Source organism: Hypomesus transpacificus, chromosome 25 (assembly GCF_021917145.1).
Source record: "Hypomesus transpacificus isolate Combined female chromosome 25, fHypTra1, whole genome shotgun sequence".
Taxonomy (NCBI): domain Eukaryota; kingdom Metazoa; phylum Chordata; class Actinopteri; order Osmeriformes; family Osmeridae; genus Hypomesus; species Hypomesus transpacificus.
This window is the reverse complement of record NC_061084.1, coordinates 112,863-128,790: the sequence shown is the minus strand read 5'-3', so window position 1 is coordinate 128,790 and position 15,928 is coordinate 112,863. Positions and strand designations below refer to the sequence as shown.

The 15,928-nt window shown below is 47.6% G+C and overlaps 2 protein-coding genes and 1 long non-coding RNA gene across 4 annotated transcripts; 1 reads left to right on the top strand and 2 right to left on the bottom strand.

The window, feature by feature from the left end:
* Window positions 1–916: 916 nt before the first annotated feature.
* On the bottom strand, window positions 917–3,626 carry cnpy4 (canopy FGF signaling regulator 4). The gene is made up of 6 exons (XM_047049048.1): window positions 3,446–3,626; window positions 3,121–3,247; window positions 2,670–2,766; window positions 2,263–2,385; window positions 1,904–2,021; window positions 917–1,691 (listed from the first exon to the last, which is right to left on the bottom strand). Exons 1-6 carry the CDS (start codon window positions 3,528–3,530, stop codon window positions 1,579–1,581), a joined length of 663 nt encoding a protein of 220 aa, XP_046905004.1. The 5' UTR covers window positions 3,531–3,626; the 3' UTR covers window positions 917–1,578.
* Window positions 3,627–5,563: 1,937 nt separating this feature from the next.
* LOC124487017 lies at window positions 5,564–8,691 on the bottom strand. Of its 2 annotated transcripts, none has more exons than XR_006958323.1 (4): window positions 8,157–8,592; window positions 7,944–8,024; window positions 5,837–5,912; window positions 5,564–5,651 (listed from the first exon to the last, which is right to left on the bottom strand). It is a non-coding gene; the product is annotated as an uncharacterized LOC124487017 (long non-coding RNA). The 2 variants fall into 2 exon arrangements; XR_006958322.1 differs by lacking the exon at window positions 5,564–5,651 and adding an exon at window positions 8,604–8,691 and having other exon boundaries at window positions 5,846–5,912; window positions 8,157–8,323.
* Window positions 5,816–15,841, top strand: LOC124487013 (calpain-5-like). The gene is made up of 13 exons (XM_047048994.1): window positions 5,816–5,900; window positions 6,280–6,445; window positions 8,204–8,335; window positions 8,803–9,014; window positions 9,369–9,561; window positions 10,463–10,680; window positions 10,873–10,950; window positions 11,207–11,675; window positions 11,825–11,947; window positions 12,047–12,243; window positions 12,992–13,110; window positions 14,991–15,121; window positions 15,220–15,841. Exons 2-13 carry the CDS (start codon window positions 6,281–6,283, stop codon window positions 15,394–15,396), a joined length of 2,214 nt encoding a protein of 737 aa, XP_046904950.1. The 5' UTR covers window positions 5,816–5,900; window position 6,280; the 3' UTR covers window positions 15,397–15,841.
* Window positions 15,842–15,928: the final 87 nt, after the last annotated feature.

Genomic DNA, 15,928 nt, shown 5'->3' with positions numbered 1-15,928 from the left:
TCGAACTCCTTAACCACCAAGCTGCTGCTGGCATTGTAGCAGTGTATGCCAAAGAGCCCTGAAAACTGCCATTCCTAAAATGCCACTAGAGAGATATCCAGGAACTAGGATGGTAACAGGAAACTGGGCGTAAAAATGACTGCTACGGCAATACACCGTATTGATTACGGCAGTGCCGGGGGTCAAAGGTCAACTGAGGCTGCGATGCAGTGTGTAAGCCAGGCAGGCTCCTCTTCAGGACTGGGCTGGGGAGCCCCTCCCTGCTGGGCACCAGACCAGCGCCACCGAAGGCAGAATGTGGTGGCAACCTGCCACCTGTCATGGCCAAAACACATAAAAGTACGGTAAGTCTTCAGGAAACAGACCACAAAACTCATCTCCTTTCTGTTGAAGTGAAAGCGAAATGTAGTTAACCTGACTCATTAACAAAGGATATACTGATATACTGCAGGAATATCTCACTTTGTCTGTGGCTCATTTGAGTTTGTGTGCAGACAGGGAGCATGCAGAAGAATATCTGCTGATTGGAAAAGAGTTTAGCCTAAAGGTGAGTTGAGCAACTTGCCACTGGTACACCTGCATTGGTGCCAACATGCCTGCTGCACTCATCCTCACACAAAACTGATGGAAGAGGACCAAGACCAGGACCACCTTTGGGGGCCACAACAACAAACTATTTTGTCCCATTACAGTGAACTATTACAGAGAGGGCAATCATTAATCAGCTAATTACTGCTTGACTGAAGTGCAGTGTTCTCACTCAGCCACAGAGAGGCAGTGTTGCACACAATATCAATTACATCAGCACTCAAGAACTACTCAAGAACACTTCCTCAGAACTAGACCTATTCAATACCCCATTAACAAGCTACCATAATTTTATGTTACATGATAAATGTTCAGACGTGTTGCTTGATTTAGTGTAACAAAAGCTGAGTTTATTCAACATTAAAAATGTGCATATTGCATTTTTGAAAACCATGGTTTAGGTGAAAATATGTACTGTACAATAAAAGATAAAAATCAAAACAGTTCATGCCGATATGTAAAAACAGGTCAATTTCATCAGCCATGTTTCTCACGCTTCTTCCTTGACCGTGCTGCAAAATATCTGCTGGGCAAAGTATTATGGGATGGATTTGGAGGACAATCCTGACTGACATCAAACAATAACACTGACAATTATAAGGCACCGTACTGAAACATCAGGAGTGTAACAATGTCTATGACGAATGTCTTTCTATGTGAAGTCATTCTGTAATTAGATGCAGCAGCACACAATCACCACTAGATGGCCTCGTGGGCAAACATTCAGTTGTTGAAAGAGGACAGTCATCATGCTGTGTAGTCTGAAAGCATGAAACATTCTGGAAGACTTGGTACGCTCTTGCGGGTCTCCAAGTGGCAGGATAGGCTGACTATTGAAGCTATAATCCAAAAAAATGGACGCCGTATTGATTCTACTGGATGTAGTGTTGTAAATGTTTCCCGTTCCAAAGACCTCGTCAAAGACTGAGGTTCTTCTGCTGTGCAGTTCAGTTCTGTTGCAGGAGCGTTTGTCGGCCATTTTGGATGGTTTCACAGTTCTCCAGCATCATGCGTGTTCCCTCCGTCTCCTCCTCCCTCACTCTTTGCCTCTCCACCTGCTCCCTTCATACCCATATCCCCTTTCCACACCTCCTTCAGACAGTCTAAAAGAGACAAAGATGGAGGAGGAAGAGAGAGATAGAGAATGGATAAAGAAGAGAGAGTGACCAGTGTTTGAGTTCTTGCTTGTGTGAGTTAAGTCTGATGGTCTATTCATTAAGGGTGCATGTGCAGGGGTGTGGTAGGAGGAGGTACTGTATGGATCCCCCAAGGGAAAGTTGTAGAATGTTTGTGTGTGTGTGTGTGTGTGTATAACCTTGCTCAGAGTCGTTGAGCACGTAGTTTTCACACAGAAAGCGTTCCAGTCTTTCTTCCTGGTGGTGGAAGTACCAGTCCTCGACCACCTCCTCAAACTGCTCCAGCATGGTCTCACACTGGGATGCAGAACAGTAGTCAAACACACACATAACATTTACATCGTCATTTAACAGTCACTCTTATCCATAGCGACTTACAGTAAGTACAGGGACATTCCCCCCCGAGGCAAGTAGGGTGGCACGGCCAGGAAATCGAACTGGTAACCTTCTGGTTAATAGCCCGATTCCCTTACCGCTCATCCATCTGCCCCCCCCCCCCCCCTCAGACACACACACACACATTAAGAAGCACACCCACCTGCTTCTTCATGTCTGACACCTCCACAGAGGGCTCGTCCCAGAGCTCGTAGGGAAGCCCCAGCTCCACCTTCACTCCCTTGTTCACCAGGTTCTTCAGGGTTGACATGGTCTGACTGGTGCCCTACACGCCACAAACACACACAGAGACACACACACGCCCACACACACACACAGACACACGCACACACACACACACACACGCCCACACACACACAGGTGCACCGCTCGTTAGCAGGTGCAGAGCTTAGGTAGTTTGGAACCGCGTTCAGGGGCGGAGTTTGCCCAGATGTAGGTTGTAAAGGCTACATGCTGCCCTCAGACACACAGGGATGTCATTCTGGTTGGGGTTCGCGGGAGGGAGACCGGGGTTTGACCCCCGAGGAGTGTGTGTGTGTGTGTGTGTACCTTGGCGTATCGCAGGCTGCCAGGTCTCTCGGCGTGGACGCTGTACTGCAGGATGCCCTCACAGATGTTGTCGACCGCCTCGGTCAGACGAGTCTCTCTGGGAACACACACACACACAGAGACAGAGACAGACTGGCTATCAAGCCACTGTATACCTGCAATGAACACATCCTCCCCCACTGCCTAATACAACCGGACATTCTCAACAATAAAAAGGTGAAAGGTATGTCACACAACTGTCCACTGGTGAGTGCCCGGGTTCTGACAATCTCTAGAAAAACAGACTTCTGGATTTTCCAGAAAAAAGACTACAAACCCAAACGATGCTGCAACACCCCTTCTGAGTCCCACGTGTCCTTCATGCTGCAACGGCCAGCAAACTGATCGGTAACAGTGGACTAAGCGGTACAATGAACACAGGGTCCCCTTCCAGCCAGTGCCGGTGACTTACGAGGTGTTGTATTTGATTTTGCGCCTACGTTTCCCGTTGTCCAGCACCTCCCCTAGCTCCAGGACTTCCTTGGAGCGGCCGCTTTTCTCCAGGGAAGCCTGCAGCTCCACTGTCAGGAACTTACACACTGCTCAGATAAACACGGACGCAGAGATCAATTCAAGTCAAATAATGAATTGACTAGATCATAGATTTCCAATGCAGAAATAGATTCGTGTTTTCACAATGAAGACATTATGCAAATCTAGTTAGCTTCCTAACTTAGCATGCTAGACCGACTCATACGATAGGTGCAAAATTACAAAAATAGAGGAATTATTCTCACCTTCACATTTATTTGGCAACCTCTCATTCTCTTCAGCCAAAACAAAGCTGCAGAACCAAAGAAAAGACAAAAGGATAACTGTCATTTCTATTATTTCCCTTTCTCTTCTGCTTCAAAAGCCCTTTACAAAAGCCACATCGGCATAGTTGAAAAAGAGTAAACTAAGTTTGCACTTGCGCTGTAGGGTGGTTGATATTTCCCAAAAGGCATGAGTGTAGATCATGTTTCACTGATTAAGGACTCCTGGTCAATCACAGAAAACCTTGATCATATTTACAGGGATTTTTCTTCTTCAAAGAGATAGGACAGATTATCGAAAGTATAACTATCCTGAGTTGAATTTTACAAATGATTTTTTTTTGTTGCTATTTAGATTTATTTATTTTTATAACAAACTCTATTTACAGCCACGCTAGCAAATTCAACGTCAGCTTTCGGATTTTAACATGTATTTTCTGGGACCCAGTGATATTTATAGATTAATATAATTACTAAACCAAAGTGGGTTGCAGGGTGTTAGCGCCACTGCTGACAGTTTGGTATGGGACAGGAAGATAGTTAGAATAGACTGAGAGGTAGAGTGAAGCGATTAAAGGGTAACGGATTGATAAGGAAAGGTGTGGTTTATAATTAGCAACGACAGATGACAAGACATTTCATCTAGCTGCCAATGAACAAGTATTTTTAACATTTTGTTTCAGTTTGCTTTTGTAGTCCCCCCTTACAAAAAAAAACAGGTTTATGAGACCAAAATAGTCTAGCCAAACCAACAGTTTGGCTAGACTAGATCAATTGATGAGTCATTGTGCTGGCATTGAAGGGGTTAAGACTTAAATTGGTGGTGGTGGTGGTGGTGGTGAGGGGGGTGGGGGGGGTGGGGGTGCTCAGGTGTCACTGGGCACGCGCTTAATGACAACAGAAACTGTCCTATGGGAGGGACATAGAAAGAGAGAGAGAGAGAGCGAAAGAGAGATAGAGAGAGCATGATAAAATGAGAGTGATAAATGAATGAGGACTTGCGGGAGAAAGACCACAGTAGAGAGAGCAGTGCAGAGGGAGGGAGGGCTCCTGTGCAGAGAGAGAGAGAGCAGCTTCAGGCTGTCAGGAGAGGAGTGGGTTCAGGGACAGGACAGAACTCTATACACCAACCCTGATGAAAGGAGCAGACCCAGCAGTAAGAGAGACGTACACACACACACACGCACACACACACACGCGCACACACACACACGCAAACACACCAGGAGCTGATGTCGGTAAGCTAGGTAGGAAATCCCCAAGCAATGCCTGTTTCTGCTGCTTGCTTTACATGGAACACACATTACCCTTTCTGCATGCTTCCAGGTTGGTTTTGCTTGTATCTGTGTGCGTGAGTGGGTTTGGTTTTCGGTGTGGTTCTCCTGCTGGTAGTCAGGCAGAAGGAGGTAGAGGTGAAAAGTGGCGGAAGAAGTAGAAGGTCTGAAGTAACAGTCTTTTTATTTTTTACTCGCTGTGGCTGTCGCTAATTGTATGTTACGTCTCAGAGCATGGAGATATTCTCTATAGCTATTGTCTGTCTGGAGGATAGTGTTACAGCAACAGCAACAGATACACACACAGGTCTACTGATGTTCCTCTACCCTGTCATGGTTATGCACACACACGCGTGGCACACACATGCATGCACGCACAAACTCCCACATATCCAGAACCACACAAACACACAAACAAACACACAAACAAACACACAAACAAACACACAGATCAGTTGATGTCACATAGAGACACATGCTTGTCCATGCTCTGGGACACAGGTAAAGGGTTTCCCCTGAGTATAGGATGACAGCCAGGGAGCGGGTTACGCTTGCGTAATCACAAACACACTATTGCTAGGCTCTTTAAAAAGTCATAATATGGAGCGGTGGCAGAAGACACAGAGATCAGGCAGTGCAAAGTGTTCACTCACACAAACACACGCAAACACACATCTACAGTATGAGGAACCCTGAAAAGTTGCAACAAATGGATGTTCACTCCACAAATAGTGAATTTCTGATTTTTTATTTGTGTAAAGGTGTTTTTTATCAAAGTACTTCTTAACCAGTTGGATTAATCAAGAACTTGCAAGTATAAAGACAACATCAACCTCCTTTGACAGGAACCTGGTGGACAGTAATGCTCGTCAAGTACTGAAGCGAGCGACAGCTTGCGAGCCCGTGTCGGTTGCCTTGGAGACCGGAAAGACAGACAGAGACAACAGGAGAGAAGATTACACCTCTGGCTCTCTAAACATACTCCAAGGCAGCAATGGGTCTCCCAGACAACAGGTGACCCTATAAAACATATGACAAACAAAGACACAAGATCGAAGTAGAGGAACCATTTCTTGGATCAAGAGGGAACGTGACGTACCTGGGCTCTGTGAGTTCCTTCCTGCTCGGAGAGTGAGGAGAAGCCTACGGGTCTTCCAGAGCAGGTATTGTGCTAGCTTTTACAGTTAAGGGACAGAGACACACAAAGTATTCAAACATTTGGGTTTGCTTCATTTGAACTCTGCAGGTGTTTTGATAGTATTGATAACATCCTTGTGTAACTCATGGATTATTACAGTAAAGGGGGGTTAATGGGTGTGCTTTGTGGGTGTTTCCGTGTTACCCTTTCAGCCCCCCCACCCCCCGACCCTAACCCTGGGGATGCTTGGACCCACTGTTCCTCTGGACTGCGCATGTTCATAGTTGATAAACATCCCCTGACATTGGAACTGTTCTAACCATCCACTATCTCTTCATGATCTCTCTCTCTCTCTCTTTGTCTCTCTCTCTCTCTTTCTCGCTGTGCTCGCTCATGGTCCTCAGTATGCCGGAGCGTGTGTGTGACTTCCAGGGCCAGAGCTACCACAAGCTCAAGAGGGCATGCATGAGGAGGGGCGTGCTCTTCAAGGACCCCGCCTTCCCCCCCTCCGCCCAGTCGCTCTTCTACAAACGAGAGCCACCCCCCGGGCTCAAATGGAAGAGGCCAAAGGTGAGAAGGACAGTAATGACAGTGGAAGGCACCATGGTGAAGAAAGGGGGGACTGGGTGTGGTTGGAAGTGTCAACAACAACAAGACATACAGAAATCTAGGGAGTCAGATGGCTGGGTGAGGGAGTCGGGCTAGTAATCAGAAGGTTGCCGGATCGATTCCCCGCCGTGCCAAATGACGTTGTGTCCTTGGGCAAGGCACTTCACCCTACTTGCTTCGGGGGGAATGTCCCTGTACTTACTGTAAGTCGCTCTGGATAAGAGCGTCTGCTAAATGACTAAATGTAAATGTAAATATCTAGAGTGCATTTAGTTACAGACTATACACAGAACATTTCCATCACTTGCACACTCCAGGCACACGCACACACATTGTACACTCACAAACGCATGCTCCTGCACACACACACTTACACACATTTACACAGGATTGACATAGTGTCAGAGCAGATTTAGATACATACAGACAGTTATTTCCATCACACACACACACAAACACACACCCTACACACACACCAATATACCTCATGGCCTCTCCCAGGACTCGGGGCGCCCCAAACATCCCCTTGTCTAAATCTAGTAGTCCGCTCAGCAGTTTGTATTCTAGATCGGTTTAATTAAAGTCCTTTCTAATGTAAGAGAGGCGTCACTGCAATTTCAGCTGCTGAGAGTGTGTGTGGCGCGTGTTGCGGACTGAGACTGGGACCCTGGCAGGGTGTCACTGTGTGTTTGCTCTGGGATCTATGAAAGCAACACTTGATTTAAATAGCATATGTTTACAGGCTGTTTTTAGGACCGGAGGGTTGTTGTAGCTTGGAGTGTGGGTTATATTATGAATGTACATTGTATGAAATAATAATATAATGTAGTCCTTTAGCGAATGCTTTTATCCAAAGGGATATACAGCAGGGCATTTCAGCCTAGGACATCTTGAACTGTAGTCAAACACTGTTGAGCTGTACCCATTTCTGCGTGTTGAACCATCTGTAACCAGAGAAGAACTCTGGGGTTCAACATTGAACCTGTTTTAGTTTAGTAAGATCCTGTATGGAACTGCAAGTAGTTCTTTCGGAAAGATTCTTAAATGGAACTTTGCAAACTCAAAAGGAACCCATGTGGGCCTTCTTGATGGTTCATGATTAAGTAACAATAAACGGCTGGGGTTGTGTTTCTAATGCTCTGCTCAGGTAGTTTAGGAGTCCAGTCACAGGGAGTCAAATGATAGGCTGACGTCAGTCACCTCCCTCAGTAGTCACACACACACACACCTAAACACTTGGACACATGACTTCCCATCCATAACCATCAAAGCCAAAATCGGGTCACCTTCCTGAGGTTAACATGATATCATGGAGTTCATAACTTTTCTAGAGTTACATTTATACAGGGATTGACCCCTTGAAGTGTGTATTTGTCTTCTTGGACTTCAGTGTATGCGTGTGTGTGTGTGTGTGTGTGTGTGTGAGAGAGAGTGTATCTGCCAGTACCTCTACCGTTACCTGATAGTCCGAATGTCAAGAGTAAGATCAACAGGTCCATGAGGACAGGATCTGTCTTGTCCTCACTGCTCCCAAACAAGGCTAGCAGAAACGTAGGCCGCATTTCAGAATTGATAGATTAGATGGATAGAAGTCCCGAAAAAGTTGCTGCCGTGTGTAAATTTAAGACAAATGGAATACTGTGGCATAAATCATCTAATCATTGTACTTTACCTTCAATTGCTCAAATCCTTTATTTTTCTCTCCTTGTCTCTCCTCAGGAACTGTGTAAGGACCCTCGTCTGTTCGTGGATGGCATCAGCACTCGGGACCTGCACCAGGGCAGTCTGGGTAACTGCTGGATGGTTGCGGCCACTTCCTGTTTGGCCTCGGAACCCTCTCTATGGAAGAAGGTGAGAATTCAAAAGTCACCAGACATATTTTTCCTTTTCAACTTTTTTGTGTTTTCGTTAACCTGAATCGTCAATGAATTAATGAATACACATTTTAAATGTACAGAAAAAAAGTTAAAAAAGGATGGTCTTTTCTCTTATTAGTGAATTGATTAGACCCTTAGACCCAAAAAGTTCAAATATAATTTATTAAACCATGGCCGCCATCACAGAACATATATACTGGACATAGACATTTAACATAAACATAAAGTAAGTGGAGCAAAACCTGTATTTACACCAGTCTTTGGTCTCCTATTGGATAAAGTGTCAGGTGATCTGTATTTACACCAGTCTTTGGTCTCCTATTGGATAAACCGTGTCAGGTGATCTGTATTTACACCAGTCTTTGGTCTCCTATTGGATAAAGTGTCAGGTGATCTGTATTTACACCAGTCTTTGGTCTCCTATTGGATAAACCGTGTCAGGTGATTCCGGACCACCAGGAGCAGGAGTGGAACCCCAAGCGTTCCGACCTGTACGCCGGAATCTTCCACTTCCGCTTTTGGCGTCTTGGCCGCTGGACGGACGTGGTGGTGGACGACCGCCTGCCGGTCAGCGAGGAAGGGACGCTGCTGTTCTGTCGCTCGGCCACCCCACGCGAGTTCTGGAGCGCCCTGCTGGAGAAGGCCTACGCTAAGTAAGACTCGCATGGGGCGGGGGAACACGCTAACCTGTGTGCAATGTGCATAGGTTGAAGCTCAGGTTCCATCTGGTTGCTGTCACCTATCTTATGTTTGTCAGATCTGTGTGAACCTGTAGTGCAGGAGGCCGACAGTACAGCTTGTCAACGGAACACTTTTCGGTAATAAATCAGAGGATATATGAGTCGAGTTACCATCCTGGATCCTTGCACGTATTTTTTTATTTTCAAACACTGACGTACACAGCTCCTTAGGGTAAGATAAGTGACTGATGTGTACGGGATGGTTCAAGAAGTTAAACAGAGATTGTGCCACCCCTGTCTTCCACCACCACCTCTTCCCCCCTTCAGACTGAACGGCTGCTACGAGGCCCTGGAGGGGGGCAACACGGCAGAGGCCCTCATCGACTTCACCGGGGGGGTGTCGGAGCCCCTGAGCCTGGAGCGGGAGGCCCTGGGTCTGCACCCAGAGCAGAGGAAGACCCTCTTCCAGACCCTGGCCAAGGCCAGCGCACGCCAGGCTCTCATCACATGCTCCATACGGGTACATGGACAATATCCCTGCTGAAGTAATCATGATATGCGTTTATTTGAAATTTGTATTTGTGTACATTGATAAACATGTAAAAATGTAAATGCACCGGAATTAGCTAGATTAGCTCGTTTTCATCCGTTGTCCCTTGGCAGGGCATGACAGAGGGATATGGAAATAAAAGAAAGAAATAATAAATAAATACATTATTTAATTCAAGTGTTCTAAAGTACTCAAAGTCTGCGTGAGCCATCATGTGTTTGGTGTTATAGCACAAATAAACCCTGAGTTATAGTGTCCGCTTCGAGTGTGGATATGATAAACGTCAAGGAGAAGTTAAGCATCTTCCAATGAAACGCTATCGAGATGAAACTTGGATCACGGAGAAATAGACAGGCAACCTACAAGAGGACATTGTTTGATTTAAACGGCACTCATAAACAGCTGACACACCGGCTCAAACATTTAATGTGTAGCCATTAACATGACCTGCCGTTCTGTTCTACACAGTGGCACAGGGAGCAGGAGGACGGTAGGGTAGAGGTGGTGATAAATGGTTTGGAACTGGGCCAAGCAGACAGCTATGGTGGCAGTGGTCCTTGGAGAGGTCACCTAGGAGACATTTTTCGACCAGGTTGCAGAGGACAGACAGGCAGCTGTGTGGAACCATTGTCCAGGCATTTCACTGTCACCTTTACGCCATGACAGGAATGACACTGGCCTCTGTCTTTATCATTGCGGCACGTTCTCTCTGTTGGCAGGGACTCTGACCCCTCTCAATGGCCCTGGCCTGAGAATCGCTTGGTGTTGTCTGGGTGACAGGGTTCGCTGTTATAGGGTGTTTGAAAGTTCTGATCTCTGGGGTTGTTTTATGTTTTGCTTTGTGTTTGGCCTGTCTCCCCCCTCTTCCCAGCCCGCAGAGGGTGAAAAGGTGGAGTCTGTTTTGAACTGTGGTCTGGTGCGTGGCCACGCCTACGGCATCACCGCCGTGAAGAAGGTGCGCCTGAGCGAGAGGCTGCTGGGTCAGAGCCAAGGTCAGGGCCAGGGTCAGGGCGGGACAACCCGCCTCCTTATGGTCCGAATGAGAAACCCATGGGGAACCGCTGACTGGACAGGCGACTGGAGCCAAGGGTGAGTGAGGGGCCGGTCGTTACTGGCTGTTTCTAGAATATCTTTCTCAGTCAAGTGTGTATGTTTCTCAAGTGTGTTTCCGTTCAAATAGGCTCTATTCAAATTAGTGACCACACACTTACCAGTTCGAGGTGTACTTAGAAAGCTCCCTGGATCAAAATGTGAAACTGAGCTTGTTTGCGCCCCCTGCAGGTCGCTGCTTTGGCAGCAGGTGAGCCGAGGAGAGAAGGAGAAGATGGGACTTGTAGTCCGAGATGTTGGAGAATTCTGGTAAAAACTACACAAACAATCTGTACCAAACATGTCACCAGTGTTACAAAAATAGAGCTCAGCCTATTTTTTCAAGTGGACTCTCTGTGTTGATATATCTACTGCACAGAAGAACTGATGTTAGGACTACCACTGATACCGAACCGTATTACATCAACACAAACTGTAGGTTAGAATACAGTGTTGCCCTGAGAGCCGTAGAAGAACCAGTTCGCTGACTGCCTGATTCTACCTCCTCCCTGGTCCCCTCCCCCAGGATGGAGTTTGAGGACTTCTGCAGCTACTTCACAGACGTGGTGGTGTGTCGCCTGGTGGAGAGATCCCTCCTGTGGCGCTGCACCCACTGGAGAGAGGCCCGCCGTCTCGGGGAGTGGACCCTGGCCCCCTCCACCCCCGGGACCCGCCCTCCCGGCGTCCTGCTACCCAGCCGCAGGGCACCCGACCTCGGGAGGATCGTGGCCAAGCCTGGGGGGACCCAGCAGAGGGGGGACAGGAAAGAGGAGAGACTTGGGGAGAGGCAGAAGAAGGGAGGGCCGGGTAAAGGAGGTGGAGAAGGAGAGGTGGCTAAGAGGAAGGAGGGGGGGAAGAAGACGAAGAGTAAGGAGAAGGAGGAGGAGAAGGGGGATGAGGAGGAGACAAGTGGAAGCTGGGATGAGCAGTTGGATAAGAGGAGTCGGTGCGGGGGATGTATAAACCACAGAGACTCGTTTCTGCACAATCCCCAGGTAAATTCTTTTTTTTTTAAACACAACCTGAACAAACAGCTCTTGAACGCACATTTCTGCGACCAAAAAAAGCAGGAGATTGACAATGCCCATTTTCCTGCCCCTCTGCCCCTCTCTCGCCTTTTCGTCGATGTCTCTTTCCGCGTCAGTTCATGTTCGAGGTACGCGGGAAGGGGGAAGAGGTGCTGATCTGTCTGCAGCAGGAGGACAGGAGGATACGGAGAAAAGACGGCGGAGGAGAAAACCTGCCCATCGGATTTGAGGTGCTGAAGGTGAGGGAGTTCTCGACACAACGCCGGCATGCGCGTGCTTCTGAGGATTTAAAAGAGAAACGAACGACAACCCGCACCAACAGCTTTACCCCCTACCAGGTGGAGGTAAACCGCTGCAGCCGGGTGCAGTGCGTGGTGGAGCAGGCGGCCAGCTCCGTCTACATGGACTCCCGGAGCGTGGCGCTGCGTGTTCAGCTGGCGCCCGGACGCTACGCCCTGCTGCCCACCACCTTCCAGCCCGGCCCCACCGGACGCTTCCTGCTGCGGCTCTTCTCCCAGTCCCACGTCAGCCTCAGGTGTGTGTGGAGGGGGGGGGGCGAGTTGGTCTGTGTGTGTGGGAGTCAGGTAGCTGAGCGGTTAGGGAATCGGGCTAATAATCTGAAAGTTGCCAGTTCGATTCCCAGCCGTGTCAAATGATGTTGTGTCCTTGGACAAGGCACTTCACCCTACTTGCCTCGGGGTAATGTCCCTGTAGTTACTCTAAGTCGCTCTGGATAAGAGCGTCTGCTAAACGACTGAATGTAAATGTGTGGGGAGGCTGCGCGAGTGTGTGTGTGTGTGGAGGGGGGGGGGGAGGTTGTGTGAATGTATTTGTGTGTGTGTGTGCGTGGAGGGGGGGGGAGGTTGTGTGAATGTATTTGGGTGTGTGTGTGTGTCTGTGTGAGTGCAAGAGAAAGGCTGTGTGTCTGTGTATGTATGACATGTGTTCCAGCCGGTATGGCAGAGGAAGAAAGACAGAGGTAACAAGAGAAAGAGCATGTATGCAATGTGAGAAATCTCAGGCTTTCTTCGTTTACATTTTTGGAACACAGCCGCCATATCTCTCTGCCTCTCTCTCTGCCTCTCCCTCTCTCTCTCTCTCTCTCCCTCTCTCTCTCTCTCTCTCTCTCTCTCCCTCTCTCTCTCCCTCTCTTTCTCTCTCCCTCTCTCTCTCTCTCTCTCTCTCTCTCCCCTCTCTCTCTCTCTCTCTCTCTCTCTCCTCTCTCTCTCTGCCTCTCCCTCTCTCTCCCTCTCCCTCTCCCTCTCTCTCTCTCTCTCTGTCAGGGAGTTGAAGGAGGACCTGCCCTCTCCATCAGTGTGGCAGTGTTGTTTACCTCAGCCAACCGTAGTGACCACCGTCCACCTCCGCAGAGCCTCCGGACTCAGCCAGCCCAAACACCCAGGTATACACACACACACACCCAGGTACAGATGGTTGAGCGGTGAGGGCGTCGGGCTAGAAATCAGAAGGTTGCCGGATTGATTCCCCGCCGTGCCAAATGACGTTGTGTCCTTGGGCAAGGCACTTCACCCTACTTGCCTCGGGGGGAATGTCCCTGTACTTACTGTAAGTCGTTCTGGATAAGAGCATCTGCTAAATGACTAAATATAAATGTTAAATGTACACACACACACACACAGGTACACACACACAAGTACACAAACATCAGAATCAGAAGTATTTTATTCGCCATGAATGTTTGCACAAACAAGGAATTTACTTTGGCAGGGAGGTGCATACATTAAACATATAGGAATAATGAAACTTAAATATGTGGACTAAATGTACAAAAGGAGCAAAGTCTAGCTAATACTAAGGGGGGTCTAGCTAATACTAAGGGGAATAAAAAATAAAATATAATATAAGTAACCTAATTTACAATCTAACCTAAAAATACAGATAGTGCAAACAATACAATAGTGCAAATTGAAATGTGCAGGGTGTCATTGTGCAGATTGTGATTTAAAGTCAGTATGAGTCCTTGGCCTTGTTAAAGAGGCCAACAGCAGATGGGAAGAAACTGTTCTTGTGGCGTGAGGTTTTGGTCTTGATGGACCGCAGCCTTCTGCCGGAGGGGAGTAGCTGGAACAGGGAGTGTCCAGGGTGGGAGGGGTCGGCCACAATCTTCCTCGCTCGCCTCAGGGACCTCGAGGTGTGCAGATCCTCGAGGGAAGGCAGATTGCAGCCGATCACCTTCTCAGCAGTGCGGATGATAAGCTGCAGTCTGCTCTTGTCCTTGGCAGTGGCAGCAGCGTACCAGATGGTGATAGAAGAAGTGAGGATGGACTCAATGATGGCTGTGTAGAAGTGCACCATCATTGTCTTTGGCAGGTTGAATTTCTTCAGCTGCCGTAGGAAGTACATTCTCTGTTGTGCTTTTTTGGTGAGGGAGCTGATGTTCAGTTCCCACTTGAGGTCCTGGGAGAGGATGGTGTCCAGGAAGCGGAAGGACTCCACAGTGTTGACTGGGGAGTCACTCAGGGTGATGGGGGTGAGTGGGGCTGTGTTCTTCCTGAAGTCCACAACCATCTCCACTGTCTTAAGAGCATTGAGCTCTAAGTTGTTCTGGCTACACCAGGTCACCAGGTTGTCAGCTTCCCACTTGTAGTAAGACTCGTCCCCGTCAGAGATGAGCCCAATGAGGGTGGTGTCATTCGCAAACTTCAAGAGTTTGACAGACGGATGACTCTAGGTGCAGCTTTTGGTGTACAGGGAGAAGAGCAGAGGAGAAAGGACGCAGCCCTGAGGAGATCTGGTGCTGATGGACCGGGAGTCAGAGATTTGTGTTCCCAGATTAACGCACTGCTCCCTGTCAGCTTTCATTTCTGCCTGTATGCAGGAATCAGATGGACCATGGTATGGTCGGAGTGGCCCAGTGCTGCACGAGGGACGGCGTGGTAGGCTCTACTGACTGTAGTGTAGCAGTGATCCAGAGTGTTCTCTCCTCTGGTTGGGCATTTGATGAATTGTCTGTATTTAGGGAGTTTGTGGCTGAGATTACCTTTGTTAAAGTCGCCGAGTACAATAACCGGGTTTGCATGCTCCACACTCAGAATCTGGTCGGCGAGCGTGCGTTGGGCATCTTTAACCTGTGGGCCCGGCGCCATGTAAACTCCGACCATGCGGTTACACACACGTACACAAACACACAACTACACGCACACAAACATACAGGTACACACAGACATATACAAGTACACCACACACACAGGTACACTAAATACACACACGGGTACGTACACACACACACTCACTCCCTCTTGCTGTTGTTCTCTTTACCAGACGTCTACGCTGTGATTCGCTGTGAGGACGACACCGTCAGGACATGTGTGTTTAAGGAGAATGGAAGCCCAGAGTTCAATCTGAGGGCTATCTTCTACAGAAGATACCCTGACACACACATCTCTATTGAGGTTAGACACACACACCCTTGAGTGAGCAATAATTTTGTTTTTGTTTTAGTTGCTGACAAAATCATTTGTTGTGTGTATGTGGGTGTGTGGGTGTACAGTTATGGAGCAAAGGGATGGTGTGGGACTGTTTCCTTGGCGGAGCCCGTCTTCAGACGAGCGATAGTGAGAGAGGGAGGAGCAGAGTGATTGACTTGCGTGGTGGCCAATCACAGCCAGGCTCTCGGGGTTGCGTCTACGTGGAGACTTCGTCCAGTGAATACCTCACAGACTTGTGATTGACAGCTCACTCAAATCCTACCCACTTCACTGGATTGTGAAAACTGCTGTCACCACTGGAATAAATTGAAGATAATTAATGACAGAAAATGATGGACATATTACAGTATACAGAATAAATATATTGAATAACACTTTAACATAAATTGCCTATTAATGACTGTGTTAATTACATTAATAATGCTATTGTTTACAAATGAACGCTGAACCACCCTTTAGTGAATGAAGAGTTAAAATGTGTTTATTTTGTGCCCTTTATTTTGTATTTTTTACATTATTAGGCGTATTATTTACATATCAGCTTTGTTAACACTATTGATATTGTACAAATATATTAGCTAGAGATATTGCCATGTTGCCAAGGTTTTGTACATTTCCACTTAGGAATGTAGTCCTTTTGTAAATGTAACAATAAAATGATTGTTGAATTGAAAATATGCAATGAGTAGCTTTAGTTACCCCATTCCCACATTCTGGAATAGGAATCCTGTCATCTTTAGAACCTGCAAAAAATGACATGCCTTTCAAAAT

Excerpts from the sequence above, each read along its gene's own strand:
- cnpy4 (XM_047049048.1), bottom strand. The coding sequence starts at position 3,530 with ATGACAGTTATCCTTTTGTCTTTTCTTTGGTTCTGCAGCTTTGTTTTG. Across the intron at positions 3,248-3,445 it reads GTTGCCAAATAAATGTGAAG|TGTGTAAGTTCCTGACAGTG; the intron begins GTGAGAATAATT and ends TTATCTGAGCAG. Across the intron at positions 2,386-2,669 it reads GCAGCCTGCGATACGCCAAG|GGCACCAGTCAGACCATGTC; the intron begins GTACACACACAC and ends TGTGGCGTGTAG.
- LOC124487013 (XM_047048994.1), top strand. The coding sequence starts at position 6,281 with ATGCCGGAGCGTGTGTGTGACTTCCAGGGCCAGAGCTACCACAAGCTC. Across the intron at positions 6,446-8,203 it reads TCAAATGGAAGAGGCCAAAG|GAACTGTGTAAGGACCCTCG; the intron begins GTGAGAAGGACA and ends GTCTCTCCTCAG. Across the intron at positions 10,681-10,872 it reads ACAGGCGACTGGAGCCAAGG|GTCGCTGCTTTGGCAGCAGG; the intron begins GTGAGTGAGGGG and ends CGCCCCCTGCAG.